The sequence below is a fragment of the Corvus hawaiiensis genome, chromosome 2 (assembly GCF_020740725.1).
Source record: "Corvus hawaiiensis isolate bCorHaw1 chromosome 2, bCorHaw1.pri.cur, whole genome shotgun sequence".
In the NCBI taxonomy this organism is placed as follows: domain Eukaryota; kingdom Metazoa; phylum Chordata; class Aves; order Passeriformes; family Corvidae; genus Corvus; species Corvus hawaiiensis.
In genome coordinates this window covers 58,575,237-58,593,174 of record NC_063214.1, presented here as the reverse complement: position 1 = coordinate 58,593,174, position 17,938 = coordinate 58,575,237, and the positions used below count along the sequence as shown (strand labels likewise).

Genomic DNA, 17,938 nt, shown 5'->3' with positions numbered 1-17,938 from the left:
ATCACTTGTGAGCTTCTGCCACCTAACACGTTTGGGAAGAACTGAGCTTACTGGTTCACTGGCAGAATTTGCTGCTATTTTGCAGAAAGCCCATCTTACAGTTCCAGGATAAAAGCAGAATGAAGGAAACTCAGGCAGTTTCAAAAGTGCCTCAATAATTTTTGTCCTAAGTCACTAATTTTGTATAAAAAAAGATGTATTTCCCATTCTTTTTGCTTCAAATAGCAAGCAAAATCTATTAGTACTTTCTAATAGACTCATAAATTATTTTTTGTCTGAGGCAGGCAGTCATGTTCTTTCAGATTCTTCCAGCACTGGGCTTCATCTTCTCCGTATTTGGTATATTCCATATATACAATTGTAAAGCCACAAGTGTTTCCTAACATTCAGTATTCACAAGCACATGTATTAATAATTCAGCAAAGCGAAATTAATCTGCAAGCATCATCTCATAACACAGAATATTCCAAGAGGAAGAAAAGCTTAAGCTTAATTTTAAAATTTACAATTACAAGGGAGAAGTCTCTTTTTAAAAACGTAGTAAACCACCATTTTTACTGAGAGATTTGTCAGCACAGCAGGAGTGCTGAGCCACCTTCTTCCCAGCAATGTTACTGTGAGTAGTCTCATTCCTGTCTAGGGAGCTGGGCCGTTCTCATGGGCTGACCTTCAGCCACAGATGTAGGCACGTTTGTGTAAACATTTAAAAGGTTTTATAGAAGTACAAAGCAGATGCTGGACATCAAAATCTTCTGGAGGATCTTGGGTCAGATGAGAGCTCCAAGTCACGTAAACACAGCATTCCCCACCCCCACCCCCCCCCCCCCCCGCCCCGAACAATCACATTCCTACCCCCTGCCACAAGATTGGCAGTATCTACAAGAGTGGAATCTTTTAGCAATTATTTAAGCATATCATGTCTATTTCTACAGTTTTGAAGTGGTGGCAAAAAAGAAGTGACAAAAGAGCATTGACAAACTACCATCTCTGGCAGAGACATATTTTTGCCCCTCCGAAAACCATCTTTACATAGCCACAACGCCAACACTCGCAAAGCCAAGGCAACTGCAAATTTTAAAGGGCGGTATGAACTTTTACTTTCACACTTGGAACAGAAAAGGGCAGTGATAATTTAGCGTTTCACAGGGCAGCGGCGCAGCCAGCAAGGCCGGAGAGCAGAGACCAGCAGTGAAATTACGCAACTCGTTCCCGTACCAAACGTTTTAATTTACGATACATTAAAGCAGAGACCGCGGCCCGACACCGCCCCTCCCAGGCCAGCCGGCTCACCCCTCCCATTGCCCCGCTCTCCCCCCGCCCCCAAGATGGCGCCGGCGCCCCCACAGCCCCGGGATAGCCCGCCCCCCTCGACCCGCCCTCTCCAAGATGGCGGACGCACCTCCAGGCCCTCGGCTCTGCCCCGCCCCGCCTCTCCGCCGCCGCACGGCCCCGCCCCCTCCCCGCCCCTCCTCCTCCATTGGCCAGAGCCGCCGCCCCTCTTGCCGTCTCAGCCAATGGAGAAAGAGAGAAAGGCGGTGCGCGCGCGCGGGGCCGCCCACATCCAGTCTCCCGCCCTCCCCGGCAGGGTTGCGCCCCCTGACGGGCGGCAGTGCGAGTGCAGCGTTGGAGGAGGAGGAGGAGGAGGAGGAGGAGGAGGAAGAGGAGGAGGAAGAGGAGGAGGGAAGAAGCAGCAGAAGAAGAAGCCGGCGGGGCCGGGATGAGGTCCCGAGGGGTGTGGGAGTGACCTGGGGCCGGACTCCCGACCGCAGCACGCCCCATGCCAGCCTCCCAGCCCGACGCGGGCCCTGCGGCCGTGCCGGAGCGCAGCGAGACCCCGACCTGAGCTGGGCTCGGCGCCACCCCAGTGCGGATGACAGCTCTCCGAGCAGCATCCCCGGAGGATGGAAAAGAAAAAAAGTGAGACTTTAAAAAAAATTGTATATAAGTGTATATATACGTGTGTGTACATATATATATGTTTTCAGCAGCCATTAGTCTTGTAAGAAACATTTCTAGGAGTCAACTGTCTTAGCCTGTTTTCGCGTTCAACTAAACGAAGTATCCAGAATGAATTGAGGGGTTTGGGGTTGGTTTGTTTTTTCAGTCGTAGCATAGAAAAGATGAAGTAGCTAACATAAATAAGGCATGTTTTACGTTCTCTGTGTCACTGTAGGCTGCCCACGGAGGTGGTGTAGTCACCATCTCTGGAGGTGTTTAAGGAAAGACTGGATGTTGCACTCAGTGCCATGGTCTAGTTGACATGCTGGAGTTTGGTTGGACTGGAGGATCTCAGAGGTCTTTCCCAACCTATTTGATTCTGTGATTCATGGAGATAAAAATTTGGAATCTTCAGTGTGGTTGAAGAGTGCTGCCTTACTTCTCCTTAGTATTCTTGCAGTGAAGGGTATCTTGCGTTTGTCAAGAAACAGATTCAGTAATTTATTTGCTTTTTTAAAGCGTTCTCTTTTTTTTCCCTAAATAAATCAATTTAGTTGTAGTACTGCTGTACTGAGCACATCAATTTAGGGAAAAAAAAAAGAAAACTTTGCGTTAATGGGCAGGGGGGTTCTGTAGGCTCAGCTGAATGTGCTGGAAAGTTTGGGTCATCTTGTGACACCTTCCTGCTTGAAGGACAGTAAGAAATGACCTAAGTAAAAAAATTTCCTCACATAGCTTGTTTAATTTGAGTTCCTCACCTAGATCTTGACAAGGCGTGGGATGACTGTTTGAACAGGGAATTACTATTTCAACACAACATATTCTCACACAGTGCTCCTCCTGATACCCACTGTATTATTTACTTGTATAAATTTTGAAAAGCTGAGTAGCTACAATTATTGTAATTTCTCACCCAGTCTCTTACTTACTTGTCCATTCTTCACCTTTGCAGTGCTGTGTGACTTCTTTGAAGAGGAGAACCTTACCAGTTCCAGGGAGGAGAGCACTGAAGGTAGTATAATTTGAATTTATGGAGGGAAAGAGGAAAGGAGTGTGTATTTGGAACTGCTTCTGATACGAAAATTTTAACTGGAGGACAATAGTTTTGCCTTTTGTGGTGTAAGGTTTGTCAGCAGCACTACAGGAAACACACACACAACTTGTTTTTCTGGTAGCTGGAGTAAGTAGACCTGACCTTGGCAGCTTGTATCTTGCTCCAGTATCACTACCCTGCACAATGGTGGGAAGAAAGAGATATGTGGCCACAAGGATTCTATAAAGCCAGATGCCAGCTGATTCATCAGCTGGAGAGATGGCTCTGAATGCTGACAAGGTAGATGTATCCGATGTCTGCTCATTCACTGTCCTTCTGGCTGTGGTTGGTGATAGCAGCATTAGCACTGGAGAGCTTAGTGGTGTGGACATCTGTCTTTTTTGAAATGAAAATTATACTATGCAGTTCAAATGCAATCTCTGCTTCTCCATGCAAAGCAAAGCTTTTGCTGCTGGAGTTTCGGGGCACTCCAGCATGAGAATTGGGGAAGAACTTCCAAGATGAGTGAGCACTGCACACAGCAGTGTATGTTTTATTTCCCTATGGTCTACACATTATTACAGCTGAGGACCCAGAAACAAAAAACTGTTGTCACCCGTCCTCTGTAGTAATCCATCCACCAGTGCTATCCAGATTTAGTAAATGTATGGAAATATCTGAGAACAGGTAATAAATAAGGACAGCAGTTTTAATCTGCAGTGGAGAAACTTGTTACTAGGATTTCTAAATGCATATTTTTAATTGAATGTATTTTTTTCAATTTTATTTTAAACACAAATATTAAATATACTTTTTTTTGTTTTAAATTTGTAATGCTGTCAAGCACAGCAAAAGGGTGGGAATAGCACAGGGCAGGTGGTGTCCCTTGGACCAGTAGTGTAAGTTTCTGAAAGTTGTTGTGACTTCTTTTGTAATTGGACTTTAACCTTTCTGCATGTCTAAAAAAATTTCTGTGAATATAAGAGATCATTAAATTTTGTTGATATTTAGTGCCAAATCAGCTGTTTCACAAGATGAAGTACTTTTATCATTGCCTGTTGATATTAAGTATGATGCCTTTAGCTGCTGGTGACATGAGCAGCAGGGGTTGTGGTGACAAAAGATTGTTACTTCTTTCACTGCTGTCATGATGCTTTTGAGAGTAACCACACTGCCATAGCATCACTGGGCTTCTGGTGCCCTGGGCAATAGAAGTCATTTTCTACTAAGCCAAAAAATGAAGGAATATTTTTTTATGAACCTTACAAGAATGCAGTATTTCTTGACTGCTGGGAAGGTGTCACCCAAGCACATTTGGCAACAGAGATTTGCTTTCTGATAGTGGAATGTAAACCTAGTGTGGTGACAGTGGACTCCACCTCTAGGAGTGGAGTAGAAAACCAGACTTGCTTATGCTTTTGTCCTTGGTCATTGAAGAAGAGCAACATTAACTGAGAAAGAGCAAATTCCTTCTTCTGGCATCATCATTTGACACACAAATGACGTCTTCGGGTTCCTCCCACGTGTCGGGTACCGCCCCCTGCGTCGGGAATCCCCGCCCATCCTGTGACCACTCCTCCTGGTCCTCCACTCCCGCACTGAAACATAGTTCTTTTTCACAGTCCTTGACAAAGACGCACAGCTAATGTTTTAACAAGAGCCTTCATGAATGGGCTTAGCACCTCAAAGGAAGAGGAGAAGTTCTAAACCAGTAGCTTAAAAAACATTTCTTTAAACCAAATGTTCTTATGGAGAAAGGAGGCATGATATATGGGGGGTGTTAATTATTTCAACTGATACCCCTGGTTGAACAAAATTTATCAAACTGATTTTATCTGAAAATATGTTGAATTGTTTTTCCCCTACAAAACATACCAAAAATAATGATGGGACAGGACAGTCAGCCTATGCAGCTAAGAGAGGTTACAGCTGTAAAAAAAAAATCCCAATGTCTTTTGTCAAGTAAAATATTCAGTGCATTCAGTTAAAAATATTCTGCGTCACTTTTGGGAGTTTCAGTGATTAATTTTTAGTGGGATTCATTTGCTGGTGTTTGAAGAAGGGCTTCTACAGCTCCCTCTGCGACCTACTTGAACAGTTGCATGAGGGAGCATTGTGCACCGCTGGAAGCCACTCCAGTTCATCACTTAACTTCTGTTTCACTCTCTTGATTTGATTTAGGAGTAGGCTCCTGGAGGTTTGATGCATCCTGCTGTTCTGGTTATTTTTTTCAGAAGTGCCTCCAAATGAAATGAGTGGGAATCTTTCAATAGTCCACTAGGAGTTAGGCATGTTTTTAGACTTCTCAGGGGCTATAAATGGAAATTTGCATTTCAGGTGATGTGAAGACGTTTTGGACACAATTGGGAGGTAGAAGAGTGGATGTCATATTTGAGCAGGTGCAAAATGTGCTGTTGTTGCTGAAGGAAAAGATCAAGAATGGAACTGCCACAAACCAAGGTTTGAAATCCTTGTAGTGGTTAAACTGGACTGCAGAGTAGCTGTGGCCTGCTTTGTGTAGGTCTGTGTAATATCTGCCATAATTCAGATATCTCTGAATTTTAATTACTTAGCTGTTGGTGGTTTTAAGCACTTTAAAAAAAAGGTCTATTTTTTTAGAAAAAGAAAAGTGATTTCAGGTGCATGTAGCTATTTTCTTGTTTTGCCTGTATACTTTTTCAAGCATGGCTCTTAAGCACACAGAACTGAAATACTCATTTTTGAGAAGTAATGAAATACGTGCAGTGCCTTGTGTTTCATTTATCATCAGAATTATTAGCCTTTCAAGCTATCTCAGTGAATTGAGTGGTTTTGGGGTGGGATAATAATAATCCCAGTATTATTTTGTGTCAGAGACACCGTTATAACTTGAAACAATAGTAGAAAAATGTGACACTAATGCATTTCAAATTGTTCTTGATTTTCATGGAAATAAGCTTTCTCTATCTACATCAAAATACATTAAAATTGTAATTCTGATAAGCTTGGGGCAGTACACAGATTTCCTTTTAGTGGTTTATTTAATTGAGTAAAATTGCTTCTTTCTGTTAAGTCACCCATATAAATGTAATCTATGGATCCTATTGGGGTTTTTTTTTTGTTTAAGAAAATGTACAGTGGTGTAAGATGCTTCTAAACTAATATAGCCACACACTCTGCATTATATATAACACTTCCTCTAAACTAAGCAGTGCAATTTTTTGTGTTCTTGAGCTCCCACATCTTGACTGTTATGACAAAATACTAAAGCAGTGCAGAGATAAAAGTTGAACTTGAATCCCCACATGATGCAATGAATCTGTGATAAAGTTCAATTTGAATTTTTCTGTGCTTTCTTTTGTAAAGGTTTCAAGCTAAAACATTAACATGGATTTTGCTTGGAGTTTTCTGCCAGCTTGTAATATTTATTGCATAGGGTAAGAGGTTGAGACAGAATGGGTCTTTTGCGTTCTTGCTATCTGAGGCCATTTCCACCAATTTAGAAGTAGCATTAATTTGGTCTGCCAAGATCCAGCCCTTCTTAGCCTGAAGATGACTGGTCTGATGACAAAGATAGAAGCTTACACTAAATTGTCTTTATGTATATTACTGCCACTGTAGGCCACCAGTTTATGTGTGTTTGGAAACATTCCAGCATCTTTCCAAAAGCTGACGGATATTCAGTGCCAATTCACAACTCCTACTGTGAGCTGTAATAATTTAGTAATTCCTACATGTGTCTGCTAAGGTCTGTGGTGCAACATGTTTCTAGTAGTATCAGTCCTTCCATGCTCTAGATGAGCACAGTGAGGAGAATCGAGTGTCTCTGGAGGATTTAACACCTTGTTTTACCTATTATCGTTACTGAAATTAAACTTAGTATCTGTTTTGGTTTGGTTTTTTTCCATAGAATGCTGGCAGGCTTGGGCACTGGTGAATGAAGCTAATCTAGGTGATCTCTTAACCCTGGCAAATGGTATGTGCACCTCCATTGTGTTTGTTTGGTATGCAGATTTAATTTGTCTTGTTTTACTCACCAGAAGCTCAATTCCCTTCTTTGAAGTCAGTAAAGTAGATCTGAGAAGGCCATTAGCATTACAGTGAGGAAAACCTAATTATTAGTTTCCTCAAGTACTGAACTGTGAACTGTTACCTGGGTTTGTATTTTTGTGGTTTGTGCGTATGTGTATAATGCTTGTACCACAGGAAGAGAGTTTGAGCTAGTAAGCCCTTATGAACCTGAGCTGTCTCTGAGCAGTTATCCTGTGCGTGGCTCCACTAGCTGTAATAGCTTGGCATCCTTTTATTTCTGATAGCAAAGGGAAATCTGTAAATGTGTTTCTTGTGCTGTTCTTTCTGATCACTTTGAAAGCTGCATTTTTAGTAGGGCACTTGCTAACAAGCTTTTTGTTAGCTGTAGTTCTTGGCAATGCATTGTTTGTAATGTGTTCTGTTAATTATCTCTTTAGTAAAGTAAATTCAATCATAAATTGAAATGTGGATTGATGAAGTTTTTGCTCACATTCAATTTTTTTCAGTAAGTGATGAGTTGAATGGGGATGGCGCACAGGAAACCGAACCCAAACTGCAGCCTCTTTCAGATGACAGTGCTGCAGACACTAAAGAAAGTTCTGACAGGTCAGTGCCTTCATTTCAGTTCCTTATTTGACATATACTTTACTGCAGTTGAGAGAGTTCTCAAATTTGTATTTCTAAAGTCAATGTTTTAAACTCAGTTTGAATCCTGCCAGTTTTCAAAGTGAAAATGTTTTTAACTTGGCCTCTGTGGAACACCTGAGGTTTTGGGTAGACTTGTCTAATTTCCCACATGAGAATGTTGCAGAATAGGGCATTAGGTTGTGAGTAAAGGTTCATGAGTTATCAGGGTTAGGATTTAAGCATCAGTTCTCAGGCTTTCCTTACTGTGCAGACCATCAGGTGTGTAACTTAGTCTCTCTGTGTTTAGTGTTTAGCCTCAGGTACTGGTTTGAAAGATGGGGGTAAATATGTCATTCCTTTTGTTTTACATTTTCTTGCTGTGTTTTAGCATGTAAGTTCTGGGAAGAAGCTTTTTTTTTTAATGCAACTGAATATGTCTTTATATGTTGTTAGGACAGTTACACCATGTGAAACCCTGGGGCTTCTAGCCATGGCCTGTTTCTTTTCTATGCTAAAAATATTGAACTACTAAAAAACCGAAACTTCACTGGTTGTCTAAAATGCTGCACTTCTGTCTTTTTTTTCCTCCTTTACTCCAAATAGCGAAAAAGAGGACATGGAAAGAACATGCCCAGGGAGTGAAGAAGTATCTAGCAAAATCCAAGGTTTACCTTTAAACGTGCATTATCAGAACCACAAGTGCTCTAGTGCATGTCTTGCCAACAGAGCAGCAGGCTCCTACAAGGGTGAAAATCCTCTGAAGATCCCAATCCTGTTTGACTTTCAAAGGCGCCATGCAAAAGCAGACTGCCTTTCAAAATCACTGGATGTGAATTACAAAGCTCCTTGCGGTCGGAGCCTGAGAAGCTTTCGAGATGTGCGAAATTACTTGTTTGAAACAGAGTGCAATTTCTTATTTCTTGATCACTTTTCCTTCAACACATATGTACTGTTGGGCAGGAACACCATGACTCCCGAACCCCTCGTGTTTGAGTTCGATATTAGCAACGGAGCCGAGTCTGTGCCCGTCTCCTTCTGTAACACTCTCGACCATGCAAGGTTACCTTATTTCAAGTATCGGAAGTCATCGTGGCCACGTGGATATTATCTCAACAATTTCTCCAGCCTGTTTGTTGATTCCTGTGACTGCACAGATGGCTGCATCGATAGGTAGGTAGAAGGATCTCATCTCAGGCCAGTGACACATGATGCCTCAACAGCAGGGTGGTGGTGTGTGAAGGTGCAGTACCAAACAGTGCCAAACAGGACCAGCACTACTGGAATATCTTGTGCCATGCTTTGTGTTGACTGACACCATTGTGTCTTTCTCTTCTCCAGAACTTGGGTGCTCCTACTGGTCCACCCTCTGTTGTAGGGAAGGAAGCAATCAACAGGTGGATTATTGTGTTCCTTTTCCTTTCTTCCCAAATTGGCAGTGCTTCTCCTCCAGGTGGAGCTGACAAGCAGATATCTTGGCTTTGGAAAAAGAGTAGGGAAGGGGCAGAGGCAGGTTTGTTTTCACGACAGGCAGGGAAGGATCCTGCATGACAATTTCTGTTGCAGCTCCTACTGTAGAACGGCATCTATAGGTGGGGTGGGACAGCCTCAAGGGATCAGATCATTTGGAACTTAGAAGGTTACTGAGGGCAAACAAAGAAACGTCCCCGTTCCCAACCTCTACGTGTTGTCCTTCTCCTTGTCTAAACAGAAACTACAAAACTCTGTGGTAACAGAATACATTTGTGGTCTGAGCAGTTCCAGTAGTCTTGCTCACTGTTGTCTTTTTCTAAATCCCGGTAGCTCTGAGCTACAGACACTCTGTCTGAACCTGCCACAATTATCATATGCAAGTTTGGTGGTATTTTTGTCTACTTTCTTGAGGGGTGTTTGTCTGATCTCTGTCTATAGGTGTTACTTGGTGTTGCATCCATTTTGTATTATTGACAGCTAGGGGAGTTGCACATGCTGCTGTGCAATATAGTTGCTCATGACCCAACAAAAGCTTGAAATTGCAGCTTGGTATAATGAAGCTTCAGTAATTTTAGTAATTTCATTTCAGCTGAGTGGTGGGAAACAGCAAGCACACAGTGTGCCACCTCTTTGCACTGAAGTCCTACAAGAATTGAGATGCTTTTGATGTGCAGTTTTGGGGTTTAGGATTTGCAGGATTGCTGTGACTCTTTGGAGTTGTCATGACATACGATGGTGAAGACAAGCACTATTGCTTGAGTTCTCCACACTGTAAATTTCTTTACTTCCTGGGGGCTAAGGAGGGAGGAAGATAACCAAGTAGTAGCAAACAGGCTGGGATGCTGTGCCAGAGGAGGTGATTTTTATTCAATCGATCCATTTGACAGTGTCCTGCTTATAATAAGTTTCTGTTGTATGTCAGCTGTTTGCATCTGCCATTTAAGGAGCTTGGCAGAAGAATGGGGTTGGGTGGAGAGAACATGGTTGTTGTAAAACACATGTAACCAATCAAGAGACTAAGAAAAAAGGTAGGGTAAGACTGAAACAGCCCTGTGGAGTAAAAGGAGCAGAGAGGGGGAATACGGGTGTATATGTGGAAGTGCGTGTGTGTTTAGTCAAGTATATTTCAAATTACCTAGATTTATGATTGATTTATGCTGCTTCAAATAGATTCTGAGATGTTTTACTCTTACTTTTAGGTCAAAATGTGCATGCCTACAGCTAACGGCAAGAGGCTGTAGTAAAATTTCTCTGTCTCCAGGTAGTAAAAGATGCCGTGGATACCGGTACAAAAGACTGGAGGGACCTGTTCCTAGTGGGTAAGAAAGACTACGGAAGTAAAATAAGAGCATACAAATAAAATAGTAGTTAATAGTTCAGTCTAAGTGCCACAGGATTAAAATATCCAGAGTTTTTGGATTAATGAAACCTTCCATTTTTGTCACAATTTTAGTGACAGATCAGGATAATAAAAAATTAATGTGACTTGAGTAATAGGAGGAAAAGAAAAGCTTTTGTATTGCAGATCCTACAATTTTCTAAGCTAAGATCAAGCTCCAAGAAAAGTGTCAAGAGTGACCAGAGTCCTAAAGATGCACCAGCTGGCTGCTGTTGGCAGACTTGGTTATGGGTGACTCTTCCCAGAATCTTCAAAACCATCCAATGCTTCAAGTGTTTGCCTTTTCTCTTACTCAGCTCCTGTGGATTAGTAGGTGGCCTCGAGAAGGTGTCAGTTACTTCAGGTGTCTAGGAGAGGAATTGTGCAAGGTAGCTTTCTGCAATAGCCGAGGGCTTGAATCTACAGGCTTAAGGACACCCTCTCAGTCCTCTGTGTGATGTTAGTTTATGGCTGACATGCAGAATTAAAGTTGTCAGAGAACCCAGAAACAGATGCAAAAAAAAAGCACAATTATGAGTTCTTTTGGAAATGCTTCATTAAATCCTGAAATTCATAACAGCTGCAGTGAAGTCCAGGCATAGGTTGTCTTTTCTAAAATCTTTCAGTACAGAATTAGGTGCTTCATAGGGATTTCTGTTTCTGTGTGATTTACTCCTATAAAACAAAAATATAACATTTGTTTTTCTTGTATACTTATACCAACATTTGGCAGACAGACTCTTAAAATTTATGCATCAGCAATCAAGAAAGTCACAAGCTTCAGAGCATTGCTGCACAACCAGCAATGTTTTAGCCAGAGTCTTTATATTTCAGTCCACTGCCTTGTTGATACTTAGAAGGGGAATTAATAACAGGAACTTCATGATGATAATGCATCCTTTTATATTGTGTTTTGTTTTTCTTCCTCTTGACAGGATTTATGAGTGCAGTGTGTTGTGCAGGTGTGACAAACTGATGTGTCAGAACAGAGTTGTACAGCACGGCATTCAAGTCAGGCTGCAAGTGTTTAACACGGAGAAGAAGGGCTGGGGCGTCCGCTGCCTGGATGACATTGACAGGGGGACATTTGTTTGTACTTACTCAGGTAGCAGGAGGTGACCTGTGAAGACATGTAGCATAATTCTCCATCTCCTGTGGTGTGTGCCCTGGATTTTTTTTGAGAATGGGGAAGTATGGGGTTGGAAGAGAAGTGTAATCTTAACTTGCAATATGATCAAACGGACAGAAGAATTTTGAAGAGCTCTGCTCTGAGATGGTGACAAACAATCAAAACAATATGGGACAAAACCTATCTCAGACTGTTGGTTTTTTTCCCTCACAAATCTGTGCCTCCTATGCTAGGGCTAATTTTCCTTCAGTAAAAATCATAAAACCGTAGGATGGTTTGGGTTGGAAGGACCTTGAAGAACATCTAGTTGCATCCCCACCAGAGGCAGGGACACCTTTCACTACACCAGGTGGCTCAGGACCCCACCCAACCTGACCTTGAACACTTCCAGGGATGGGGCATCCACAGCTTCTCTGGGCAACCTGTGCCAGTGCCTCCCACCTTCACAGTGAAGAAGTTCTTACTAATATCTAATCTAGACGTACTCTCAGTTTAAAGCCTTATCACTACATGCCCTTGTCTGATTCAGTTTGCATGTCAGCCTATATCGACATCCTAGAATTACAGACAGCATCCATATTTTGCTTTCCCAAGTAATGCTCTTGTATTTGTTAATATAAGTTTGACCTGTGATAGTGAATGTGACTCAGCAAACAAGCATTTAAAAAAAAAAAACAAAACAAGAAAACTTGTCTTTTTCTTTCAGGTAGATTAATGAGCAGAGCTGAAGTATTGAGAGATGCTGAGCAAGAGCTGAAAGAGAAAGGTGCAGTGAATGACAGAGGTCATGACTTTTCTTCCAAAAAAAGAAAACTTGACACTGATAGTTCAGACTCAGTGATCGAACTGGTGCAGACGGATGAAAATGACATTCCTGAGAATGAGGAATCTTTATCTAAGACTGTGGATAATGAAAATAAATCAACTCTGTAAGTTTAGCAAAATAAGCTTAAGCATAGCAAAACTAATATTCTGCTATTCTAGAAACTCTATTGTATAACTTAGAGTATGTCCTCATATGAAGGTGGTGGTTTTTTTCTTTCTGAACTTCTTTTTTAATTCCTGATTATTTCTTCTAGTAGGACAGAGTTTTTCCTCTATATTAATTTTACTTATGTGTACCACTTGTCATTTTCTAGAAATTCAGTTCATCTCTTGGGTGTACTTGATCTGTTTAGGACTAACGGTAATGCTAATTTGAAAGAATTAATAAAATAAGATAAATTATTTAAAGATACTCGCTGACACTGAAGGGTTTGATAACATATTAGCCACCAACTGTTCTGCCCTTTGCTCCCAGTGTCTAAATCTTTTCTTATTTGTAACATAACCTTTCCTGCCAGAAACCTTAACCTCTCCCGTTAAGAGTCTGACAACACTGCACTTTTGCAGTGAATATGTTTTCATTGTACACTCAGGGTCTCAGAGCCCATCAGAATTCCTCCAGTAAATTCAAATAACTGCATGCATGTGTCAATAGCATGCTCTAGTCTCTTCACATGGAAGCTGGGAGCATGTTTTCTTAAACTTTATTACTTTCTCTGCCGCACTTCTTTGTAAACACTTTCTTTGTACTACTCATAAATGATTGCAAATTCTAAGTCTTTCCATAGTAGAAGGTTATTGTGGATCTTTGAGAAGCAACATGAAATTGCAAATGGAAACTTTTAAAAATACCTGCTACTGTATTCTCATTTGCATTTCAGTATCTTGGAAATTTAGTGAATTCATAATTTTGTAATTTCATAATTATAAGCAATCAGCTAAGTTTTACTTCTGCTAAGTGCTGTTACTAAAAATTGCAGGGAAGGACAGTTTCTAAGTTGCCTTTAGTGCACTGCTATGTTAAATCCCACTAATTTCCTTTCCTGAGAATAAAAATGTTTTCACGTGGGCTATGTAAAAAATAATTCAGAAAAAAAGACTTCGTTATTCTGCCCCTTAAAAAATGACAGTCCAGCTGAACTGAGAAACCTCTGAGAGGACATCAGTGTGCTAAGCTTGACATGTCATTCCCCCAAACAGGTTGCCTTTAGAAGCATATAGTCGTATAATAATGTCACATCTTCTCGTGGCCTCTGTGCACTCTGAGTTTACAAAGGGGTTTAAAGCCTTAAAGAGTAGCATTTCTTGCCATTATCAGTAGCCCAAAAAAGTGCCATAATGGAGATTTTTGTGGCAGGAAAACACACATAAATGTTTTACATTGAAAATTTTCTTGAATAAGAGCCGTTACATATTGCTAGACATTGTACAGATATTAACATTCATTTTGAAACCGGTATTTTCTGCTGCGCTCTGAATGTAGTCCAGATTAATGTGCTGTTAGAGTTTTTAAATGTTTACACCAGATAACTGCTTCCCATCCTTCCTCAACCCTCTCCTGATGTGAGTGACTGAGGTTCTTTTGTGGGAGAGCATTCTCTAAATCTGTCATACATTGTCCTCCCCCTCTGTCCCCTTCGCTATCCCTTGTCCCCACAACATCTTTGCTTTCCTAGTTGAAAGCTGTACTGTCAAAACTGTTGACAGTAGTAGCAGGAAAAGGCAAAACTCTGTTGGTGCTATATTTTGAGATAATCTGATATAATAACAATAAAGCTATTTGGTTCTCAGCAGGGCAATTGGAAAAGGATGTAAAAGCAGCTGCTGATCTCTCAAGAAAGTTCGAACAACTGCTTTCTTACAAATACTATAGAGAACCCAGCCTAGGTTCTCAGTTCTTAAAAGCAAAATATTCGGAGAACGTGGGGTGAGACCAGACTGCAGGCTCTGCTGTAGTTCCTTCTAGAGAAGAGACTGGAACTAGAGACTGTTAGAGGAATGTCTGTTGTGAGAGTTACTTGTGGGTCTGTTTGTCTTTTATAATTTCCTTTTGGCCTTTCTGTACAGGGTTCATCCAAAGAACTCAAGTAATGCAGCTGTGAGAAGGCCTGGAACTAGAACACTTGTTTTTCGCAATCACCAGCTAAAAATGGTAATAAGTGGCTTTAATAGATTCATTTTTTACTGTACTGAGTATGTATGTTAATTTTGACATTTTCATCTTGCATGTTTAGATAGTTCTAATGACCTTTCTTCATGAGATTGTGTCACACCGTGAGCTAGGCTGCCATGCTGGAACCTGCACCCCATCCCTTCTCCATTATCAATCCTTCAACATGTTCCCCCAGACCAGCACTATCTACTCTCACAGCCTTTCCTTCTCCACCTGTGCCGGTTTGGGCAAATTTGGAAATAATTCTCTGAGAGAAGACAGGTTACAACCATCCCTCCCCCACCAGGTTCAGGAAGAAAAGAATTTTCCTCGAAGGAAAGTGAAAGAGATAAAAACGATTTATTTAACAAACACACAGAAAAGGATAATAATGCTAAATAATGAAACCTCTCGCTCTGCTGAGAGAAAACCTGGGAAAATTTCAGAGTCCTTCTGTAGGTAGCCTCTCTCCTCCTCCTCGGAGCTGGGATGGGGTGGGGCCCCCTCTTCCAGGGCCTCCACCTTGGTGGGAAAAGGCCCGATGTGTTCTGATGTTGAAACAGTCCAAAAAAAGAAGGGGGGAAAAAAAAAGGAAGTCCCAGGAAAACAAAAGTTCAACTCTCCATCTCTCTCTCTGGAGAAAAAGTAGCTGAGAACTGGCTGAGAAAGCAAGCCGCGTGCTTCCCTGCGCTCTTGCTCTCGCCGCTGCTGAACGCAGAGGAGTCTCTATCTCTGTGTCCTTGAAAACAAACTGCTTTGAAGAATTTTGCTGGGTTTTTTCTCTCCCCCCTCTCAGGCTCAGTTTAAAGGCATAGAAAGGCACAAAATTAATTTCTGGGCATAGGGCAGCGATATGGGATACAACATCATAAAGTCACCCCAAGACACCACCCTTCCCTTACACTCCAGCCTCAAGAGCCTTAAGTAATTATTCTCCTCCTGCACCCCTTGTAACTAAGTACAGGGTTAGGGGGTCAGAGTGATAATATTTTTGTGATGTGCTCCCAAAGAATGGCATAGCAGGGAGAGAAGAAAATCTCAGGATGTCTATGCAGTTTTCTCATACAGTGGCAGAGTTGGGAGAGCTGATCTGAGTGTGACTCCTGACCTTTCATGAGTGTGACATGTTGTCACGTTGACACGTGCAAAGGAGGAAAACTGGTGTGAACTTATGCTGTAGGTTTTACTGGATTCATTGCCTGTAAGAAATGCGTATGGGATTTTCATGCTAACATTATGCAGTGCCGTCCATTCCAGAACTCCCATAACTAATTGCCTTTTTGTGACAGGAGAGGAGAAATTCTGCCACATCCAGTCATTTCATTGAAACTGTGTAAAAAGCATGTTTGGGATTTGGCTGGGCAACTTACAATTCTGGTGAGATTGTTGGGACTTAAGCACTTATTTACATGTCTTATTGACTGGGGGGCTCTTTCCTGGTTATTTTGAAGGATAATTTGAAATTAAGATAAATGTTACATTGCAGTAAATGTATTAACTTTTCCAATTCAGCCACAGCTATACATTACAGTAGATTGGAAAATTCAGCCTTGGAGTTCTAAAAGCCACTTGCTGTGCCCTGTTGGCCCAGAGTTGCATACAGCAAAATCACATCACAGCCTTTTCATTTGATACACAGGTGCACAGTACCAGCTCAGATGAAGATGATAGTTCTCAGATTCATCAGTCAAGCAAAACAAAACTAACCAGTGGAACAAAGAAAGGAAAAGAAAGTAGGTTTGCAGAGCTCTACATACTGCATGCTTTGTACAGTTGTGTCCCACCAGGTGATAGAATTCAGTGTAGACAGTTTGGGCAGGCCTGTTCTTAGAGTAGAACAATGTTGTCAGTAGATGTTGGGACATGTTGAACTGTCCCAACAGCAGCTTCTCAAATACAGTGCAATTGTGGGAAAGCCAGTCTTGCAGATCTTGCTGTGTCACACCCAGTACCTGTTCCAGCCAACAAAAATTGAACAGGATATAATGCTCAGGTGGGGGGACCTCAAGCTGGAGAGGGGCAGTGTGAAACTGATGCTATTTGCACATGCATCTTTCTTCTGTCGTAATTACAGTTTGTGACTCTCTTGGGAGTTAAGGTGGAGAATGATAAAAAAGGCTACATGGAAGAAGTCAGTCTGGAGTGGGATTTGAGAAGAGTGAGACACTAGGTCACTCACAGACACCTTGAGCAAGTGCTTAAGGCACCAAAGCAGGAAACAGTCATTTGTGGGAGGATTGATGAGAGTCATGGAAAAGTTTGTGTTACAGACTTGTAGATAGCAAGGAAGCTGCTTAGATTTTGGAGGATGTGGGAAAGAGTGGGTGGGTGAGAGTTCAGGGCCGAACAAGGGTAAGGCTCTGGCCTTAAACTGGTGCTGAGAAATAATATACATGTCCATTGACAGAATCCACCCAGCAGCAGAAGGAAGAACATCTGATGGAAATTGGACAGACTGGCTCTGCTGATGTGGACAGTGCAGGATGCAAAAGAAAGAGTCTGTCACTGCAGGGCATTGATTGTGGCAAGTCAGGTGTGCTGAATGACATGTGTATCGTGAGGCCATCTAACAATGCACCCCTAAAAGCTGACTGCAAAAAAGAAAATAGCAGGCAGTCAAAACAAGATGCACTTTGTGAGGAGGCTGATGGTGGTGGGATGCTTCCCAGGAATGCTAATGAAGAAAATATTTACGTACTGGATGCCACAAAAGAAGGAAATGTGGGTCGTTTTCTAAATGTAAGTACTAAGTTGCATGGGTTCTCCTAGTTGTGTCTGCAAATACATCATTTACTTATTTAAGCTTAAACTAGAAAGCTTTTGCACATAAACAGTATGTGTGGTAGGTGCATGACAAGAGAGGCACATGTGGTGCTCCCTGCAATCACAGGTGACAGGACAGTAGGTTGGGTCACACCAGCTGTTTGTGCCTCCATAAGCTGATACATGCTATGTACCAGCTGCAGTTTTTGGCACCATTGGCTTCCTGAGAAACATACTCCCCAGTAAAGAGTGACAACTTTTTCCTGATGGCCTTTCTTGGGGGTTCAGAGAGCAAATAGCACATTTTGTTGAGCTGCATGCCTTCTCCCAGCCTTGTTTATTTTGTTCCCCAGCCATTGCAAATTCTAGTTTGTGCTGGTTTAGGACAGGTGTTGTGTTATTGTACAAACCTTCCCTACTGTTCAATCATAGGTTCAGAAAGTGGTGTGTCATACTGTGTACGTGTCTGCTAAATAAGTCTCTCAGTTTTGACTTGCCAAGAAATAAATAGCAATGAATTGCCAAGTACCTCCAGCTAAGACAAATGATTCATAGACACATCTACATCACATCCTGTACTTGGTCAGCACAAAATCGTTTAATCCATTGCTT

The 17,938-nt window shown here is 41.8% G+C and overlaps 1 protein-coding gene across 1 annotated transcript in view; it reads left to right on the top strand.

The window, feature by feature from the left end:
- Positions 1 to 1,646: 1,646 nt before the first annotated feature.
- SETDB2 (SET domain bifurcated histone lysine methyltransferase 2) overlaps positions 1,647 to 17,938 on the top strand; it is a 49,440-nt gene continuing 33,148 nt past the window's right edge. The window contains exons 1-12 of the mRNA XM_048293554.1: positions 1,647 to 1,917; positions 2,891 to 2,950; positions 5,309 to 5,431; positions 6,861 to 6,926; positions 7,489 to 7,588; positions 8,213 to 8,779; positions 10,279 to 10,398; positions 11,393 to 11,562; positions 12,293 to 12,515; positions 14,479 to 14,563; positions 16,203 to 16,296; positions 16,971 to 17,302. Of these exons, the coding sequence (XP_048149511.1) occupies positions 1,902 to 1,917; positions 2,891 to 2,950; positions 5,309 to 5,431; positions 6,861 to 6,926; positions 7,489 to 7,588; positions 8,213 to 8,779; positions 10,279 to 10,398; positions 11,393 to 11,562; positions 12,293 to 12,515; positions 14,479 to 14,563; positions 16,203 to 16,296; positions 16,971 to 17,302 (1,956 nt within the window). The 5' untranslated portion in view covers positions 1,647 to 1,901. The remainder of the gene's footprint in view (positions 1,918 to 2,890; positions 2,951 to 5,308; positions 5,432 to 6,860; positions 6,927 to 7,488; positions 7,589 to 8,212; positions 8,780 to 10,278; positions 10,399 to 11,392; positions 11,563 to 12,292; positions 12,516 to 14,478; positions 14,564 to 16,202; positions 16,297 to 16,970; positions 17,303 to 17,938) is intronic.